At 37.9% G+C, this 18,835-nt stretch overlaps 1 protein-coding gene across 1 annotated transcript in view; it reads right to left on the reverse strand.

The window, feature by feature from the left end:
* Positions 1-3,414: 3,414 nt before the first annotated feature.
* Positions 3,415-18,835, reverse strand: part of LOC139727250 (uncharacterized) — a 29,134-nt gene continuing 13,713 nt past the window's right edge. The window contains exons 2-4 of the mRNA XM_071638207.1: positions 8,662-8,802; positions 4,206-4,761; positions 3,415-3,757 (exon numbers count right to left, since the gene is read on the reverse strand). Of these exons, the coding sequence (XP_071494308.1) occupies positions 3,415-3,757; positions 4,206-4,761; positions 8,662-8,802 (1,040 nt within the window). The remainder of the gene's footprint in view (positions 3,758-4,205; positions 4,762-8,661; positions 8,803-18,835) is intronic.

Genomic DNA, 18,835 nt, shown 5'->3' on the forward strand with positions numbered 1-18,835 from the left:
AAAACTATCCCATAACATGAACTAATACCTCTTTGTTTAATACTGAGAACTGTTGACAGCAGAATTATGCTCAAAGTAAGCTCTACAATGATTTCAATAATGACAACAATGATAATATTGATAATAATTCAAATGAGAATAACAATCACCATGAATGTGAATCACTCGTAAAGCCATAATAGTATAAATATGTCTGTAATTGATGGCAATTAGCACAACAATGCTAACAAGCAGAACAATAACAATTGAAATAATATCAAAATCATAGTAATATCAATAATAATATGACAATAACGTCTTTCTGACTAGAGATTTCTGCACATCAAAAATGCAACTGTCACACTGGTACATACATTGTATGATCTATAAAAGTGTAGAGGTATATCACCAGCTTATTCGTATTTCGTCTATGTTACATGTATTTGCTGCTCAAATCTAATAAGTAGAAAATGGCCGCATACATGAAGGTAGACTTGTGCAAGTTATATGAATGACACACCTCATTTTCCACATCTTCAGTTCTGCATTCTCCCTTTGGTATTGCTGAATTTAATAAACTTATGAAAAAAGAAAAGGTTTGCATATCATAGGATTTTGCACATATCTATCTTGTTCCATGCCTTGGAGCTAGATTTCAAATAAAACCATTATCTTGAGTTTTTGCTGTCAAAACTATCGCATCTTATACAGTCATCAACTGACTTCTTGCTGCCATATATTCATTTTTCCTCCCCCTTGAAGGAACCTTTTTTTTTTGTATCAGACAGAAAGTTGGCACTTTATCTGACAAGAAAAATAAGCAGGACAATTCATGGTGATACCTGATAATAGTGTGGTAAAGCAAGCATATTAGCTAGCCCCTAGAAAGCCACCAAAGCAGCCATCATGCTAGTACTCTGAATATTTTCTTCCTTTGTGTTTGCCAGATGACATTAAAATTCAAAACAAATAAACACAACAAAATAGAAGAACTGGCCAATCACAGCTCTTCCTACTGCTAAAACTTCGATCTGGAATAAATATCTCTGAATATTTACAAATATAATTTCTCTAGAAAAAACACTCTTGAAGCAAAGTTATTTACACAAATGGAATATTAAAATTTCATCGACAACCGACACACTTTCAAGTTTACAGGACAAATTTTGTCGCATAATTCCACTGTAACAACTGACAGGAAAATGGTACAAAACAGTGATGGTAAAAATGGAATTCTCTGAAGTTCTGAATAGATTTTCCTACTCTCACAAATGGAAACATACGTAGTCACTGCATACACATTGTACATTCACAAGCATTAAAGTGCTACATCCAGATGAAATATGGTCGCAGAAATAAGAGGTTACAAAAAAAAAAAAAAAAAAAACACTCCCTGCAGGACAAAAGTACAACATCACACAGACAAGCAAATCATGGACTGGTACACCTAAATGTTTTTCATTTGAAGCAAGCAAGTCATTGGGTCTGAAATGTAATACTACACAGGCAAAGAATGTGGAGAAATCTTGGGAAATTGGCACTTGCAAAATGTGCAGTCCCTCTATAAAACACAATGGTTCACACTTTAAAAAGTTGGTGAATCTCAACTTGACAACAAAATTTGGTTTGTTGCTTGAAGACCTGAGTATTGCTAGTGAATAATTCAACAGATTCTGTTTGTTTGTTTGTTTACTTTTTGCTAAATTCAGAGTTTATGCCATACTTTTTTTCAAGTAGTGCCTTCTTCAACATAAGTAAGGAAAATGTCATGTAAGAAATTGACTCTAACTTGCATTGATTGCTGCAAAGGTTAGAATACAATTTTATGAAATGATGAAAAGAATTATACACAAACACATTGGACACTATTAAAAAGCCCAGGAATACAATCCACATGAGAAACGTATCAAATGCAGAGAAGCATCTAAAACTACTTGATGCCACAAAATTGCTGCTTTTTGCATTCCAACTGTTTGTAAAAGGTTTTCTATTTAAATCCACAATCCAAGCATTTTAGGTGCAGTAGGGAAAAGCAAATTGATTAAAAAAAAGAAGATATAATCAAACACCATTATTTTGTCTTTACTATAAAAAAAAAAAATGACTTGCTTTGGTAATATACTACTTTTTAGATTTTCAGTTCATTTTAACTTATAAATACAAGTTCCAATCTGCACCTTGCGTCATTATATTTCAGAACCATATGAAAAAGGCCAAGAATATTGGCATAAATATCATGATATTATACAAGCTAAAAAGTCACTAACTTCAGGCATAAAGACTAGAGGGTCTTAACTCTAACATGACATTGGTCATGCAAATGAAACCTGTGTAGGGATTTTTTTTTTTTCACAATTTATTATCAAAACGTTTCTTTGCAAAATTATCATTGAAGAGAGAAGCGAGGAATGTTCTGTTCCAATTACTTGTCATGGTGATTTCAAGCTAAAGCCAGTATCATCGCATAGCCCTAGAAGCCTATGCTTCATGGGAATTTATTCTCAGCTGCAGGGGGTAGGGGTGGGGTGGGATATGCGAGTAACATAGACAGCAACAACACTGAACAAAACAGAAAACTCTAGCCTTCCTGGAAAGAAACTACAAACTGTTCAATTACAAGAATGAAGCATGTGACATTATTCAACAGGGATGGGTCATGTTGTCCTAAGTCTCTACATCACATGATGCAGGGAGAAAAAATTTCAAGGTTCTGCCAGTAAAGATGAGATCAATGGCCTCTCTTCCTCTCCTATTGAACATGGACTCTACTCACATGATTTTTTTTTATACATGTAATCAAGGTTTGGCAATGATAATTATATACAAAGGCAAAGGCAGCTATGCACAAACCGGAGCACTTGACTCGCTGGGTTTGGTTTATCTAGCATCAGGTATCACTCCATAAAATTCCCACGACATCGCGGTATACTATCTCGCCACATGAGGACAGCCTGCCACCTACAGGATTGTATCGGAGTGGTTGACATGTGCTCCATCATATTTGAGAGCGAGAGTCTGAAAGTGGGAATACTGCAACACACAGCATCGATATCGACATTGTAGGGATGCCTGCCTAAGACCGGCTTTGGCTGAGCTCTTGAGTTTCTAAAAACTTGGTAACATGGGGATCCACGGGTGCCCAGAGTTATTTGCTGTCCACTGAGGTACATTCCTAAACTGCAAATAGCACTGGTCGGCCATTATGTGCGTCGAAGCGTACTCTCATCAGTAACAGTTCAGTTCAGTTAAGATTCTTTGGCTATGCTTGTATACACACAGTGATCAGTGATAAAGCTGTACGGAATTCACTATAGCATTCTTGAATATATCCAAGCCAGGCCACTCCATGGTATCCCCATGCTCCCAGGTTTCTTAAGGGATGAGGGGGTTAAGGGGGCGTGGCACATGCACACATCATCATCATCACGACGTCTCTCATAACGCCTTGACCAGCTCGGAGAGGATGGCCGAGTGGTTCTGCTCGACGCTGAGCGAGGGCAGCGACAGCATGCGGTCGTTGTCGCCGCGGATGGAGATGATGGAGAGGTGGGAGGAGGGGCCGTTATTCTGCCGGCTCGTCTCCAGGGACAGCATCGGTAGGAGGCCCTCGGCGACATTGTCGATCATGTACGGGTCGCCACCGGTCATGCAGGGGTGGTGGTGGGCCGCTGCAGCAGAAGAAGATGAAGCGTTGCCACCAGCGTTGCTGTTGTTGTTGGAAGTGTTGCTGGCGGCAGCAGCAAGTGCCGCTGCTTGAGGGTTGTACTCCCTCTTTGGGCTGTGTAAATAAAGAACAAAGTCATATTTTTATTTTTTTTCCACATTACACCTGGCATCAAACACTAATTCATGCAATGATTAAAAGTGTGAGGGTTTTTTTAGAAGTGCGTTGTAGGTGACAAATTGAATAGTCTCAATATCTGCTGGCAAATGTACAAGTCATATTATGTTGTTAACAACCACCCACATTAATGCTCAAAGGCCTGTGAACATTAACATTCAACATGATGCTGTGCAAAGGATAAGTAAAAGGCACAGAGGAGGGCATGAAATCAAACAAAGTTACACCTTGACCAAAGTTCCACTTCATCAGAAGAGATCAATGTACATCTTTGAGAGACAACATGGACTAACAATTCTGCTCCTAATGAGCTGTCATCATCTAGGCTAGAAGTGAGATTGGGAACACCCCTGCACTGGCTTTTATTCCCTAGAAGCCGACTCACCGTCCTCTCCTGACAATCTTCTTCTTTCCCTCTCCGTCGACGCTCTCGAAAAGTTTGGCAAGCAGCTCGGTGTTCGCAGGTGACACTTTCACGATTCTCGGCGGTGGCCGCGGCTGCTTCATCCGGGCTTCCGGCGGAAGCTGCGCGGGTACCGGTCTCGCTTCTCTTGTTTCTGTCCCGCTCTCCCTGAGATCGCGAATCGCATCCTTTTCCCGGATCACATCCTTCTCCCGGATCACTTCCTTGTCCCTCACAGATTCCCTATCCTTGGTCCCTTCCCTGTCCCTGGGAGTCAAGTCTCTGTCCCGTGGGGTCAAGTCTCTGTCCCGCGGGGAGGTTTCCTTCATATCCCGCGGGGAGACCTCCCTGTCCCTGGGACTCAGTTCTCTTTCCTGGGAATTGTCCCGTTCCCTGCCAAGGTCAAGCCTGAGCGATTCCTTCTCCACTGGAAGTTCTGTCCTCTCCTTCATCTCTTTCTTGATTTCAAGTTGCCCGACCGCACTATCACAGTTATCCGCACTTTCGACATCCGACGATGGCGTAACAGGTCTCACCTCTGAAAAAAAAAATGGGAAAGTGGTCACCTTCAATTAATGAGGTGCGAGTACACTCCAATTAAAGCAAATCAGAAGCAAACTGCTTAACTCAACTGGAGTTTTTCTTCAGGGGTGCTAAAAAGTGGGAAAAAACACACCACACGAACAACAACACAAAACATGTGGAAATAGTTGCAAGCATTGTTGCTGTCATTAGCATGAGGATAGGATCAATCTTGAAAATGTTTTTCTGGGAACTTTTTTTTGACAAACATTAGTGACAGGTGTGGTACAAGTGTATGAGCTTTGAACAAAAGGCCTATTCATAGAAATTACATTATGCTTCATTAGGTGGCAGTACTTTGATGGAAGATGTTTTTCTGATCCTAAACCCAGACCCATCAGCTAGGAACTCAATACTCATCATATAAACATATATAAAATAAGAGAGAAAAGGACAGACACAGTAGGTCTCCTGTAGGTTACTTTACACAAAAATTCTATTCTACGGCTATCATATGGCTCTGATCTTATGACATGTTGATCTGATACGTTATCAGCAAACATTGGCTTCACTTTTTGGATGCTCTCCAGACTTTCTTCAGAAGACTTCTTTTGTACATCATGTGAAAGATTTGAATGCTGTACAAAATGATATTCAATGAGATGTCTTTCTGAACTGAACCTTTGTTAGAGAACACTAGTATTAGCAGTTGCATAAATTGACCATGAACTCTCCAACTTTAACCCGTTGAGGACAGGCTTATTTTGCTACAACATGCATTTCCCATACACACTTGGCGGAGTATACTCGGGACTCGTCTTCAATGGGTTTTTATGCCATCCCCCCCCCCCCACCCCCACCATGCACACACACATACAATTGTGCACTGTGGATTTTGATTTCCTCTACAAATGTCAATGCATGTCAATGTGTGCTTACCGTATTAACATGAAGCAAGTTGTTTGGCACAGTTTAAGCCACCCCAATATGTATTGTGTACTGTGCACATATCGCATACAGTCTACTATCTTCCACTTCCCCCCTCACGAAAAAGTGTCAGACAAAAAAGAAAAAGAGAGGGGGAAAAAAAGAGAAAGAGGTATAATGTGTGACTCCTGGTTCGAGAGGTTAAAGTAGAAATCCATCTCCCATCAATTTGAGATCATAACCGCCACTGATTGCTTTCTATCGGCGGAAATCCTTTTCCCCTCAATTTGACATCGTAACCATCTCTGATTGCCTTCTGTCCACCGCTCCAAGATAGAGATAGCTAGAGCAAGAGGGGACTGAGGTGCACGAGTGGAAAAGAGCTAACAGCCATGGGCCTTTTCAGACAGGCAAGGAACTCGTCCTAAATGTGGAACAAGTTCCATGCTCGGCAAGTATGGTACAGTCTAGGTCTGATGGAACAAACTTGAATTGTGGTGATTTTTTAGTAGCCAAAAGGTTTTTTGTTTCAATATTTGTTCGATTGTGGATACATCTCCATAGTCTGATCGATTTAATAATACAGTGTAACCTCTAAAACATTTATCGAGATAAATTCGAGTGTACCCCTGTTGTCACTTCCATCATGCACACTTTGTTTGTTACATGTTTTGTTGTTGTTGTTTTTTGCATGTACAATGTATCAACGTGTAATCAGAGTAGTGTGTGTGTGTGTGTGTGTGTGTGTGTGTGTGTGTGTGATTGATAGGCCACAGATATTGTTAAATGGCTGTCGTATGGAATGTTATTTGAAATGACTGATCAGCTAGGTGACTCATTCCAGTCTGAATGCTCCCAAACACTGATTATAAACTCGTAAATGCATTTCAGAAATGTCATTACGTGCAAGCTCTTTTGTGAGTGTGAAAGTCCTCCCAGAAAAGAAGAGAGAGAGAGTGAGAGAGAGAAAGAAGATGAGAGTGAAAATGGCAGAGATGCTGCACAAACAATCCACAGTAACCATGCCAACGGGGCATCAAAATACCGGCTCCCTCATCAAATTTGCCCTTTGATTCCTCACAACGTGCTCCATTGTCGGGGTGCAGAGAGCAAAACCCATTGGCGCACACCTGACTTTGCTGATTTTAATTGCCCCTATAAGGACACGCGTGACATTAGTCTCCAATTTCAAACCCAGCTGGTATAATATGCACCAACTAAACAATCAACTGAGCATACATCGGGAATGGACGGATGGATACTGTGCTTCAACATAATCTTGAAAATGTGTGTGTTATAGTGTTTGCCTCATAGATCGCATTTATACATAATTTGTATTTCAAATGACAATGTCTATAAATGTGTAAATGATGATAATAGAATAATAGCTGACATTTATAGAGCGCCTTTTCCATTGTGACTGGATACAAAGCACTATGAGATGTCATCCCTGGTCGCCATAGGAGATAAAATACCTGTGTATGCGCTGATTAAGATAGATTAAATGATCCAAATGAGAGAAATAAATGTTGACAAAAATTATCAGATAGAAATACGTGTATGATGGATTGATATTCCTTCACAATGAATGGCCTCTGTCAGCAGATACAACATTGTATCCATTGAAACACAGGCCTTCTCTGTGTGTACTCATAAAGGCATATATGTACTACAATGTACTAGTATATTAAAAAAAGTAGATATTGCTAATAATATATAAAAGGGACTGCAAAAGAGACTAGGCTCTAATGCTGACTGAACAGTCAGTATAATGAAGCTGTTTGTCGGTATGGTTTTAAACATGCGTTCACATTTTATTCTTACACTTCTCTGAATCTATAAGGCAAGTTTCTCAAAAACTCCTGCTCCAAATAAACTACTGATATTTTATGAAGCATGACTATGAGTGGTACAAAATGAGTAGCAAATACTGCTGCTACGACCATATCCAGGAAATGATATTCCTGGTATTGCATCGCAATGTAATATTCATTTTTCATCAATCGTTTGTCTATTACACAGGCTTCTTCCATAGAAGCACATAGAATGCCATTTGAAATGTTATTCATCAGCTGAAATTGCTACTGGCAATGAAATTTGGGTCTGAACATTATTTTCAGATTTATCACACCATATATGACTACGGGTGTATATGTGACCCTGCACCTCAAAACAAACAAAAAGTCGCCAGACATGAATTTTTAGTTAAGACCATATTCTGAAAGAGCAGACTTTAAGCTTTAAAATGATGTATAACTTAAATCAAATGGACTCTCCTAACCTATCTAAATATTGGAAAGAAAGCACAAACTCAGGAAAAGTGTGAACTGAGAAAAGAGGCTCTGAAGTACAGTGTCTATTCAAGCACTTAATCTTTACCAAACTGTGCTGGCTGTATGATGAATGGGACAAAAAACAGGAAGTAAACCACCAGAGTAACAACAATGAAGGGATTATCAGATTAAACTGAAATTAGGCATGCCTCATTAACACATTCTGTCCATAATTAATGCCAACTTTCAAAGCAGTAGCACTATCCTTTCAAAAGTTATTAGAGTTGAAAGTGAAGAGTGTGGACAAGGTTTTTCAGAAATGAAAAAGGGATTCTAAAGACACACCTAATCATACTATTCTACCAAAAATGTTAGAGATAAACTGCTAAAAAACACCCTTTCCTGCCTGTTTTATGCTACCAAATTTTAGCATAATGGAAAAGAAGACCCGCTCTTTCAGAAAATATGGAAAAGTCAAGTTCGGCTAGGTTGACCCATTTCACTTATTTTCAGTCCTCACGCAGAATCAGAGTGTGCGACTTTATGTTCGTTTTGAGGTGCACGGTCACATATAGATCTTTTATTATGTTAATTTGGCTATTCAATGTTTCGTTGAATCTGTACATCTTCACACGCCACATTTGGAAATATATGTATCGTTCTGTTGGAACTTGGCAACGTGACTATACAACTACAGTTGTAACAGGTGTGCTTACCCGAGAGGTCAGAATTGGACTGCTCCATTTTGCAGAGGGGAGGTAGAACGGAATACATGGAGCCCGGAGAGGCAGAATTGACCGTGTTGGGCTGCTGCCAAAACGACTGCGGCAGGGCTCGTAGGCGCATCGGAATCGGTTCTGTCAGGTGCACACAAAAAAGAAGACACAAGGGTAGAAACGTTAAATCATGACTTGCATGAATGCCACATTTAGTGTAGGGGAAGATTCTGTAATGTTCATGATACAATGTAGCAATAAAAAGGAGATCTACAAATGTATAGATTCTGAACTCTTACAGCAAAAATTTCTACCAGAACTGTGAAAATTCACAAAAGTAAGGTAAAAATGAAAGAAGTCGCACAATTAAAAAAAAAAAACATTTGCTTCCTGAATCATTGCACGAATTGGTCACATTCACATACACAATTTTGACTAGGTGGTGATACCGTATATCACAGCCGTCCAAGTCTCCAATTCACTTACACACAAATTTCTGACCATTTGAGCATTGAGAATTAGGGGTTTCTGGGATGAACACTGTACTGTGGCTTTCTATAGCTCAGTCGGTAGAGCACAAGGCTAGCATCCGGAAGTCTCCGGTTCGAATCCCGACTGAATCCCATTTTCTTTGCTCATTTTTCCACACTCAAATTTCCTCACATTCTTTCTATGGGTTCAAAGAGAAGAAATCTAATCTTTCAGTGCAGTTGTAAAAATAATAGTTATTGTACAATGTAACAAGTATACAACAGTGACAGTGCATAGGGAGGGGTGATGACTGCTTGAATTATTGACAAAAATTGACAATTATTTCATATTGCTCTTTTACAATACGGTAAACATCTGTGATATAATCTCTGTGTTAAGTTTGCCTGTCTGATGGTGACTAGCATGTAAGTTTGCAAGAATTTTAAACTTCAATGTCTACATCTTATTTTTCGTTGCAAATGAAGAATTAGATTTTTTTTTTTTAAAGAAGCTAATTATAGGTTTTAAACATACACCCATGCATACAAACATACTACATATACATGCAAGCATAGACCTACACAATGTCATGGCCTTGATGCATGAGTACAATTATATCAGTGCATTGATCTGCATTTTGCTGTAGTATGCAGAACATCACATTAAATCACAAATGTACAGCACAGTACCAGGAGCCTACAGTATCTCCACAGCAGTATATTAAGCTACAATGTGTAGGTTGTCAATCATATAATACATGTACTTGTATACACACACAAAAACACACACAAGGACAAATTTATCTTGTACGTTGTCATCAAACAAGCTTTTTGTTGCTGATTGCTGTTTTTTGTGTTTTTTCAACTTGAAACAATATCAACTTTCAGATAAAATGGGTATGAAGAAACAAAATATCACTCCTGAATGAGGACACACACACACACACAGACACACACAAAATCAGGACCTAGAAACCAAATATAGATCACATCTATTCATAGCTTGACGTTCAGTAGCTTACAGCTATTCCTTTATCCCTCTTTCTCCCTCCCTCTTTAGAAAACGTAATATTGATTTCTCTCACTAGCCGCAAGCCTTTCATTCTTTCCCTGGATACAGCACACACAATAGAACAATACCTCTACTATCTAACTCTCATTCCATTAAAAGTCAACAGAGGTGGGAATTACAAGCTAGCAGTGTACATGTATATGTGTGCTGCCCAGATGTGGGGACACGCTCTTCAAGATCTTGTCTGGCACTGACAAATTCTATTTAAAAAAATTCCATTTTGTAACAAGCATTTCTCTTCATCACTTTCTACTATTTCCATGCCTAATTCAGTTGACCTCAAAATATTGTACAACATTGTAACTTCCCCAACTGACTCAATTACATCTATACTCAGCACCGTATTTGTTACTCTACATGTAACTTCCTTTTTCTTCATCTTCTTGTTCTCTTCTTGTTCATTATCTTCTTTTCCCCTTCCTTTTTCGTATTCTTATTCTCGTTTCGCTCCTAATTCATTTCCTCCTGTTTTCATCTTAATCATCATTTCCCCAAGACTTCACACATGAAGACAGTCTGCTATATTATACATGTATCAAATCTTCTGTTGACATTTACAGTCTCTACTAGATTCCACTCAACTACTGCCAAAAATTACGAGATAAGATTCGTATCATTTGCTGTGTAATCACACTCGGTGTAAATACTATCCCTGTTCACTAAGAATGTCGACTGGCATCTCCCCCCCCCCCCCCGTTATATTTTGACATGATTCCACTCTATGAGAAAGTGAGAATCAAAGATACTTTATTGTGTGAGCATGACTGCATTTCATTCAAGAGTGGTGCCATATTGAAGGCTGAAAAGACTTCAGGGTTGATGCACAAGTAAAGATTATACAAGTGAAAAATTCAGCAGTTTGGCAATGATGCATGGTACATGTAGAACTTTCCTCCCTGCTTTTCTCCTTTGCACTGTTGTAACTTGGATTGCTGAATACATATATCTGTTACCATTTTAGTAGCCATGGCAACCTTTATCCACCACACACATTCCCTGACAAAAATTACTGCATGATAACTTTGGTCTTAAAGACAAGCAAAATGAATTGAGATAGAATGAATGAAGTAAAAATTAATACTGGTAAATAAATAATTGAATAAACAACAAATGAACAGGCCTAAATGAATAGATGTAGTTTTTTTTTTTCTTGATAGAAGTTATAATCAAGTTTTACACGCTCACTATAGCATGGAATACCATTCAAGACAAAATACAAGGTGCAATTGCAGATTCCAACATTTGTAGTGACTGTGATGGGACTTTAAAAGTACAGATGAGTCAATGTCTGCAACTGCATAATTCAAGGGATTACTGCCTTGTTCAATCACTTTCCATAGCAAAGCCAAATGCTATGCAACAATCACTACACAATTGTAGGATGATATTCAATAAGCAGCAACAGCATGCATGGTTGCATACAAGCCCTCTTTTTACTTTTTTAGTAGTTTTAATGCATTGAATGACAACCACTTTCCAAACAAATAGCCCATTTCACAGAAGTAAACACAGCCTTTGTAGTGGAGCCTACCTAATCTTTTCTTTTTCCTTTCTTCCTTCGTTTTTTTTTTTTTTTTTTTTTTTTCTAGCAAGGCAAGCTGACACAGATCAAACAGAGACATGTGAAATAGAAGATTACATGTTGCCAGCCTGTTTAGGCCTTTGGGCGAAGCATGATCACTAAAAGACACAAATGAGCAAAATGAAACAATTAGATTTCTCCTTCTTTCCTTCATAATTTGAGGTTTGCCCTTGTATCAAGGCTCCTACACAGCAGAGAAAGCCAAGCTTGGCTGTCTGCTACCTGAATACATGAATTATTATCATCTTTTAATATCAACTATAATTATGCCTCCGCCACAAAGATTCACCAGGGGCATAATGTTTTCGGGTTGTCTGTCTGTCCGTCTGTCTGCCATCATCAATTTTGTGGATACCGTAACATAAAAAACCATTTGAGGTAGCCTAATGAAACTTTTCAAATGTATGCATGAGTGGAGCCATTTCAAAACCAAATTTCATCAAATAAACTTTGAATTTCACTTAGAATTGCATGCTCTCTCATATTACATATCTACAGAGGTTTATCATTATCTCACAAAAGAAGTTGGAAACCTGACACCCCATCTCAACCAAAACTATAGATATACCATCCCTTTAATGGGGTTCTCCTAATAAGATCTACAGTTGTAGGCAGGATTTGAAAAAGACAAATGTAAGAGAAATTTCAACTTCTTTTTTTTTTTTCAAGAAGCCAGGCTAATTGGACAATATCTGCTCTCAATATTTAAATTGTTCTAGGCTAACAAGCAGAGAGTACTGCAGTACCATATTTTCCCGGTCACAAACATCTACCTGTCTGCTGTATTATTCTATCTACTTCATACAATAAGTAGCATAGATTCATTCTGCAATCATGGAAACTCCTTTGCCACAGTAGATTGCAAGTGAGGGACTTTGAATTCTACAATGACAATGACAAAGTATATTTTCTGATTTGACAATTGCAAAAAAGAAAAACAGAAAAAAAAAAAGACAGACTTGAAAGAAAATCACAAGCTCTCAACGAAACAAGAATTTGGACACATGTGCACCAGATGAACGTAAGAGATAGTGAACAAGACAGAATATATAAAGATAGAAGGGAAGGGAGGGAGAGGGTGAGAGTAGGGGTGGTGGGAAGGAGAAACAGAAAAAAAAAATGCTTCATCATCCCATGAGTCAGTTCCTTCTGCATCAGCTGTGAATCCTGCAGCAGTGTAGGGGACAACATACTTTTCAAAACACAGTCGGACTTTGTTCAAATTTGATGAAAGGCAGTGTCTCACTCCATACCCATATATTCTGGTCCTATTAAATGAGGATGGATTTACAGTTAGCATGTTGGGGTGGGGTGGGGGTGGGGGTGGGGTGACTGAGGGGGAAGGCAAGTCCACGCCCAAAAATCAATATTCTAATGACTCTTGTCAGGGGCAGTAAACAATGGTGGGATCTGACAACCTGTGTTGGCCTAGGTATAGTCTTTCTTTGCATGGCCAATTTGTCATTTCTCATACAATACGCAGCATACATTGTACCATGCTGGTACAGTTCAAGCTGTGCAATACATCATCTTCAATGAAACAATAACAATCCCTACATCACATTGTATTGCTCCATGTAGTCAATAATTCAGAAAAAAAAAAGAAAAAAAGAAAACTGATTATTATCATGTGTACAAGGAATTCTGACTGTAGCAATGCAATGTCACGGACGTGTCTTGATTTCATGCACACTTCCTTATCAAATGAAGCTGTGCATGAAGGGTCACTCTCTGAATAGGATCTGGCTGCCTACACGTGTACATACCACTTGCTTTTTATTAAAAACAACCACTGTACATTGTATGACAAAGAATAACCACAGCAAATGCTATGCCAGAAGATATGGTGCCATTAAAAATTGCTCAGTTGAAGAAATTCAATATGTTGTTTTGTACAAATACAATGTATGTACAACATGTACCACACAATCAACAGTTATCTTGGGTTTTGTGCTTGTTTGTTTGTTTGTTTTGCTTTAATGATGACAAATATACCATTGTACAAGAGATCTTTTGAAAAGAGTCACCACAATTTCAACCACTATGCTTCTGCCCATGAAAGTTAAATACTACAGTACAACAGCAAGATACATGTACATTGTGCAATACATTCGTCATCATATCAGCAACAGTCCAATATAGAGTCTGGTTGTGCCAAGACTATCCATAATGCGCAATGACAGGAATTTGTCCAGGCCTGTGTGAAATGCGAGGGATTAGAGGTAGTGTATTAAATATCCTGTACGGCTGGTGAGTGTGAATTTGCCCGGAACAATTTACATCGACACTTTCCGCAACATTAATATCTACTGCTGATCACGCACTAGGCTCTAAAAGCATGGCTCAAATGTTGAAGGGTTTCTACAATCACAAATTCTCAACTGAACACTACTCATATCTCTCATTCTCCTTGAAATTGACTTTCAAGTAGTCAAATAGTGATTAGATTCTACTGCATCAATACAAGCTATGTGGAACTAGGCCGACAATACAAAAAATGTACATTCCATGTTATCATGTGAACATGGTATCAGTAGCTACACTGTGTATAATTTCCTTTTTGTTAAAAAAAACCCCAACAACAACAAAAACAAACCTGTAGTCTGGGCTGTCTTGGATATTTTGTACACTGTAGAATTTTCATCATCAAACATACTTTGCATGTACAATTTGTATACACTATTGTCACTATCTATTTTTAATATCGGCACAAAAGTTAAGCAAAAAAAGAAAAATCCCTTCTTTTTTCTGGGGGGAAGGGGGCTCAAATGCATTTGTACTCTGTGAATTCGTGAAAATAACTTTGCTGCAATTGACACTTTATAAATACGTCACAAAATCAAATTTCTGCTAAAAATAATGGAGGTAGTTCTAAGCAAACTGATATATTTGTAGATTCTCACTTTGAAAAACAATTACAATGTATGACACTATAACTGCCGTTAACACACGGTAAAATATATTCATGACCGAGATCTGAGGGAAACTCTGAAAAGACCCATTATTACTTCCCTTGTCTTTCACAAACCCCACTTGCATTCTGCAGTATACTCTGAATGCCAATGTCATTATGAGCATTTTAAAAAAAAACTTCGAAGATGCACACACACACACACAGATACAAACGCATGAAAACACACACACACACACACAGCACACACACACCACTCTCACAAATAAGAATGAATCATCTTACAATAATCACGAGCCTACGAGAACAGTCTCTGTCCGTTCTTTGCCGCTCATTTTGTTCCAATTCGGATCGCATTTCAATAAATATGCACCGTCTCCAGGAATCTCCGGGGAGAAAAGACAAAAAAAAAGGGCAACCGCGCGAGAGATGCACTTCCCTCAAGATCACTTTGAAACATGCCACAACGATTTGTAATCTTTCACTGCAGCTACTTGTATGCATACACTGTGTGCAGTATGGGAACAGGCATGCCATTAACCCCTTGACTACTAGACTAGTAAAGGCATTTGTTATCTGATGACCTGTCTTGGGTTTTAAAGTAAATAGTAGAGGTTTAAAATTTGATCATACCACCACGTCTAGTAGGAGATGTATTGAACACGAAGTAAAACTCTACACTACATAGCATCTTTGCTACAATAATCTGTTTCAGCATGAATCAATAACTCTTTAAAAGACAACCATGTCACTCACTCAACCTTTCAGCTTATATTCCAATCCTGTAGCAGATGTAAAATGCTTGCGATTTACAATTTAGTATTTGTTAAAAAACATTCTGGCGTGTCACCATGTGCCTACATGTACAGTTTGTACATGGCTGTGGACACCAATGACACTGTAGGCATTCATTCGAAAAAGTGATAGTGGACAATGAAAGGATGAGTGATATCAGAAAAGAATGAGCGAATGAAACAATTATGAAATAAAAAGTGAGCATTACAACAGTAGGTCATCGCGACAAATATCACAATTGAGTATATGAATATAAGAACGACCCAAGTCCAATTTTTGGCCAAATTCAGTTTGACATGGGAAATTGTAGCTTATGCATGGACTCATCTTGTGTATAAATGATAAAATCTAATTACCCCCGGAAGTGCCTGAAAAAAATGAGTTAAATCTTATATGAATGTAAGAATGAAGGACTTGGGTCATTCTTACATTCATATTATAGCGCCCTCTCTCGTCATTCTCTCATCTCTATAGCAGAATATCATGTATATGAATCAAAGAACGACCCAAGTCCATCACACAAAATGGCCTCTCCACAATTAATGTTAATGTTAATTGTCATAATAATATATGTTCTAATTTGTATACAATGTTGCCTTCCCATCACACTTAAATAGAATATTATTGGACAAACAAAAAAGATATGAAGTTTTTTTTAGTTTACTCGAAATGGTCTTCCATGGACTTGGGTTGTTCTTATATTCATATACTCAATTGTTTAGTATGGAATGAAGAAAATTTCTTTTTTTTTCCTTTTTTTTTCTGACCGGCAACTGTAGAAAGCCACAATTATCTAATATGGAATGAAGAATGAAGAAAATTTCCATTTTTTTTTCCTGACCAGCAACTGTATTGAAGCCACCACAGAGAAATATGCAAACTTAAAAGGAGTAACTACATTGTAAAACCACAACTCCATGAAAGTTATTAGTTATTCAGATCTGCCACTGTGTACATGCATGTTTCTTTTTTAATAAAAATCTTTTTTTTTTCTTTTAATACTCTCTATGTTTCACACTCCACTTTGCATGCCTGGAGGATATCCATCTATTAGTCATACCAATCATCATACATTGTATGACTACATTCAGAGAGAGAGAGGAAAAAAAACAACAACAACACAATAATCTTGCCACAGTAACTCAATACACCAAGAGGCGTTTTGGGTGTGGTTGTACACGGCAGATGATGCAGACTGAAATAGGATGCTGATTAAAGTTGGACAAACAGAAAAAGAAGAAGAAGGGAAAAATAGAGGTGACTACAATGTAGATGTGAGAATTTGAATACAATATGCACCAGTTCTCAGTCCAGCCACTCATATTAAATCCTTAGGGTTGGCAAGTGATGTCATTGCGCTATCAATTATTCATCATATTCCTAGCAGCAAGGGTGTGGTTATATTTGGACAGAAGAAAAAAAGAGGGGAAAAAATATAGTATTAAACTCAATAAAAGGAAGATGCCCTGGGGATTGTTTAAGTAGTGCAATGCTGTTGATGCTCTTGACGAGTCCCGGAGTGTTAATAACGGCAGGACGATAAAATTGATATCGGGTGGTGAAACCTTGGACACTCAAGACGAGAGATCTCACGAAATTTATCAAGCATGCTGTCTTTATATAATAGGAAACAACTCAGAAGCAGAGGTATAGGTAGGGATGCCTGAAGGGGCAAAAACCCATCACCATCAAAGTATCTTTTAAAGGAGCATTTTGAAAGTAAGGCAATTCCTATGTAATACTACTGTCACAAAAAAAAAGAGAAAAAAAGATACCAGCTAAACAAATTAGCATTCATTTTTGTAAAAAGAAAAGACATCTGCATATGTTCATTGTATACCTCTGCCCATTTTTGGATAAAGTAATAATAAGTATGTTATTTTGGTAAGGACCACTGTTGTTTATGCTTTTCAGTCATACACACACACACGCACACACACTCCCTCAAACATACTCACACATTATACACAAAAATACATGTACAGTATACACATATATACACACAGAATATACACTTAACCGTTCATGTGAACTCTTATAAATTTATCAGGCTTTTCAAGCTTGGCACTGTTATGTGTGTATTTGATTATCATTACACAGTGTACAATGGATAGTGTGTGCTCCAAATCCACGACATTCTCAGCATGTACTCAATGTTACGGTCCTGAAAAATACAAATAGTACATTGTAACCATACAAATATACCTTTGAAAATATACTTTCTGAATTATTGTAACCCTACTTGACTTTTTACCTTGTGCATTCCAGTGTGGTAGACAATTATTTCTATTAGATTACTATCACAGAATCAACAGTCTCCACTTTGTGTACAATGCTTTAATTTGGCAGTGAGTGTGTCTACAGAACATGCAGAAAAAAATATTGAAAATCATTTCAACGTAGCTTTGTTACTACACATAATGTGTCACCACATACCACAGAGGCACAGTTCCATCATCACATGTTAAAAATTTTGGATCATCTTGTTTTGTATGCAGAGGATGTTTCTCCAACCGAAGCCATAAATCTGAAATCACAATTTAATGAATATAAATCACTGCATTCCTTCCGATGCAGATTTCAATTCATTTGCAGATCAATGAATCATGACAATTTTGCTAAAGAAGAAAAAATGCATATGGCAAATGGATGGTGACACAAATTATTCACAAGGGGGAAATAATGACCAGTCTCTCCCCTTCCCTTCCCTTCCCTACCCCCCCCCCCCCCATGTGTTGAAAGAATGCATAATGAATCCCAGTTTTTATATTTCCCTGCCTATCAATGATTTTCACATGCTTCTTTCGTTCTGATTGGGGCACATCTTTTATTAAACACACTCACCATGAGAACATTCAACATCTTAAAATCTACATCAAGGAAGATCAAGAAGATACAATGGGAGAAAACAAAAAATTAAAAACACAAAAATCGAACAAAAATACTGAAAACAACAGTGAATCTTCTCTTGTTGGTGTTGCTGCTATTGTACAATATACAAATTGTAGGTGCCTTGTACAAAAGTGTACATACAGGTATACCTGGTTCTAAATCTGTCAGCGAAAGATACATTAATTATCATAGTAACAAGTAAGTCTTAATTGTAGAGATGTCATACAGTGTAGAATAATTTTGATTAATCTATTTATCAAGCTGAATCATGCCTGTAGTTTCCATTGTACGAATGCAAAATGATACTACAGTGTATTATTTGTTTGTAGAAGTAGCAAGATGCGTTCACCAATAGGGACTTCACAGTGTATACAGACAAAACACTGGCAAACCATACACATGAACAAGGTGCACCTGCACTCGTAAAAAACTGCAACGAAGCGAGGATGCTT

The sequence above is a fragment of the Diadema antillarum genome, unplaced genomic scaffold (assembly GCF_040938485.1).
Source record: "Diadema antillarum isolate AM-2024a unplaced genomic scaffold, OU_Dant_1.0 seq00000124_RagTag, whole genome shotgun sequence".
NCBI lineage: Eukaryota > Metazoa > Echinodermata > Echinoidea > Diadematoida > Diadematidae > Diadema > Diadema antillarum.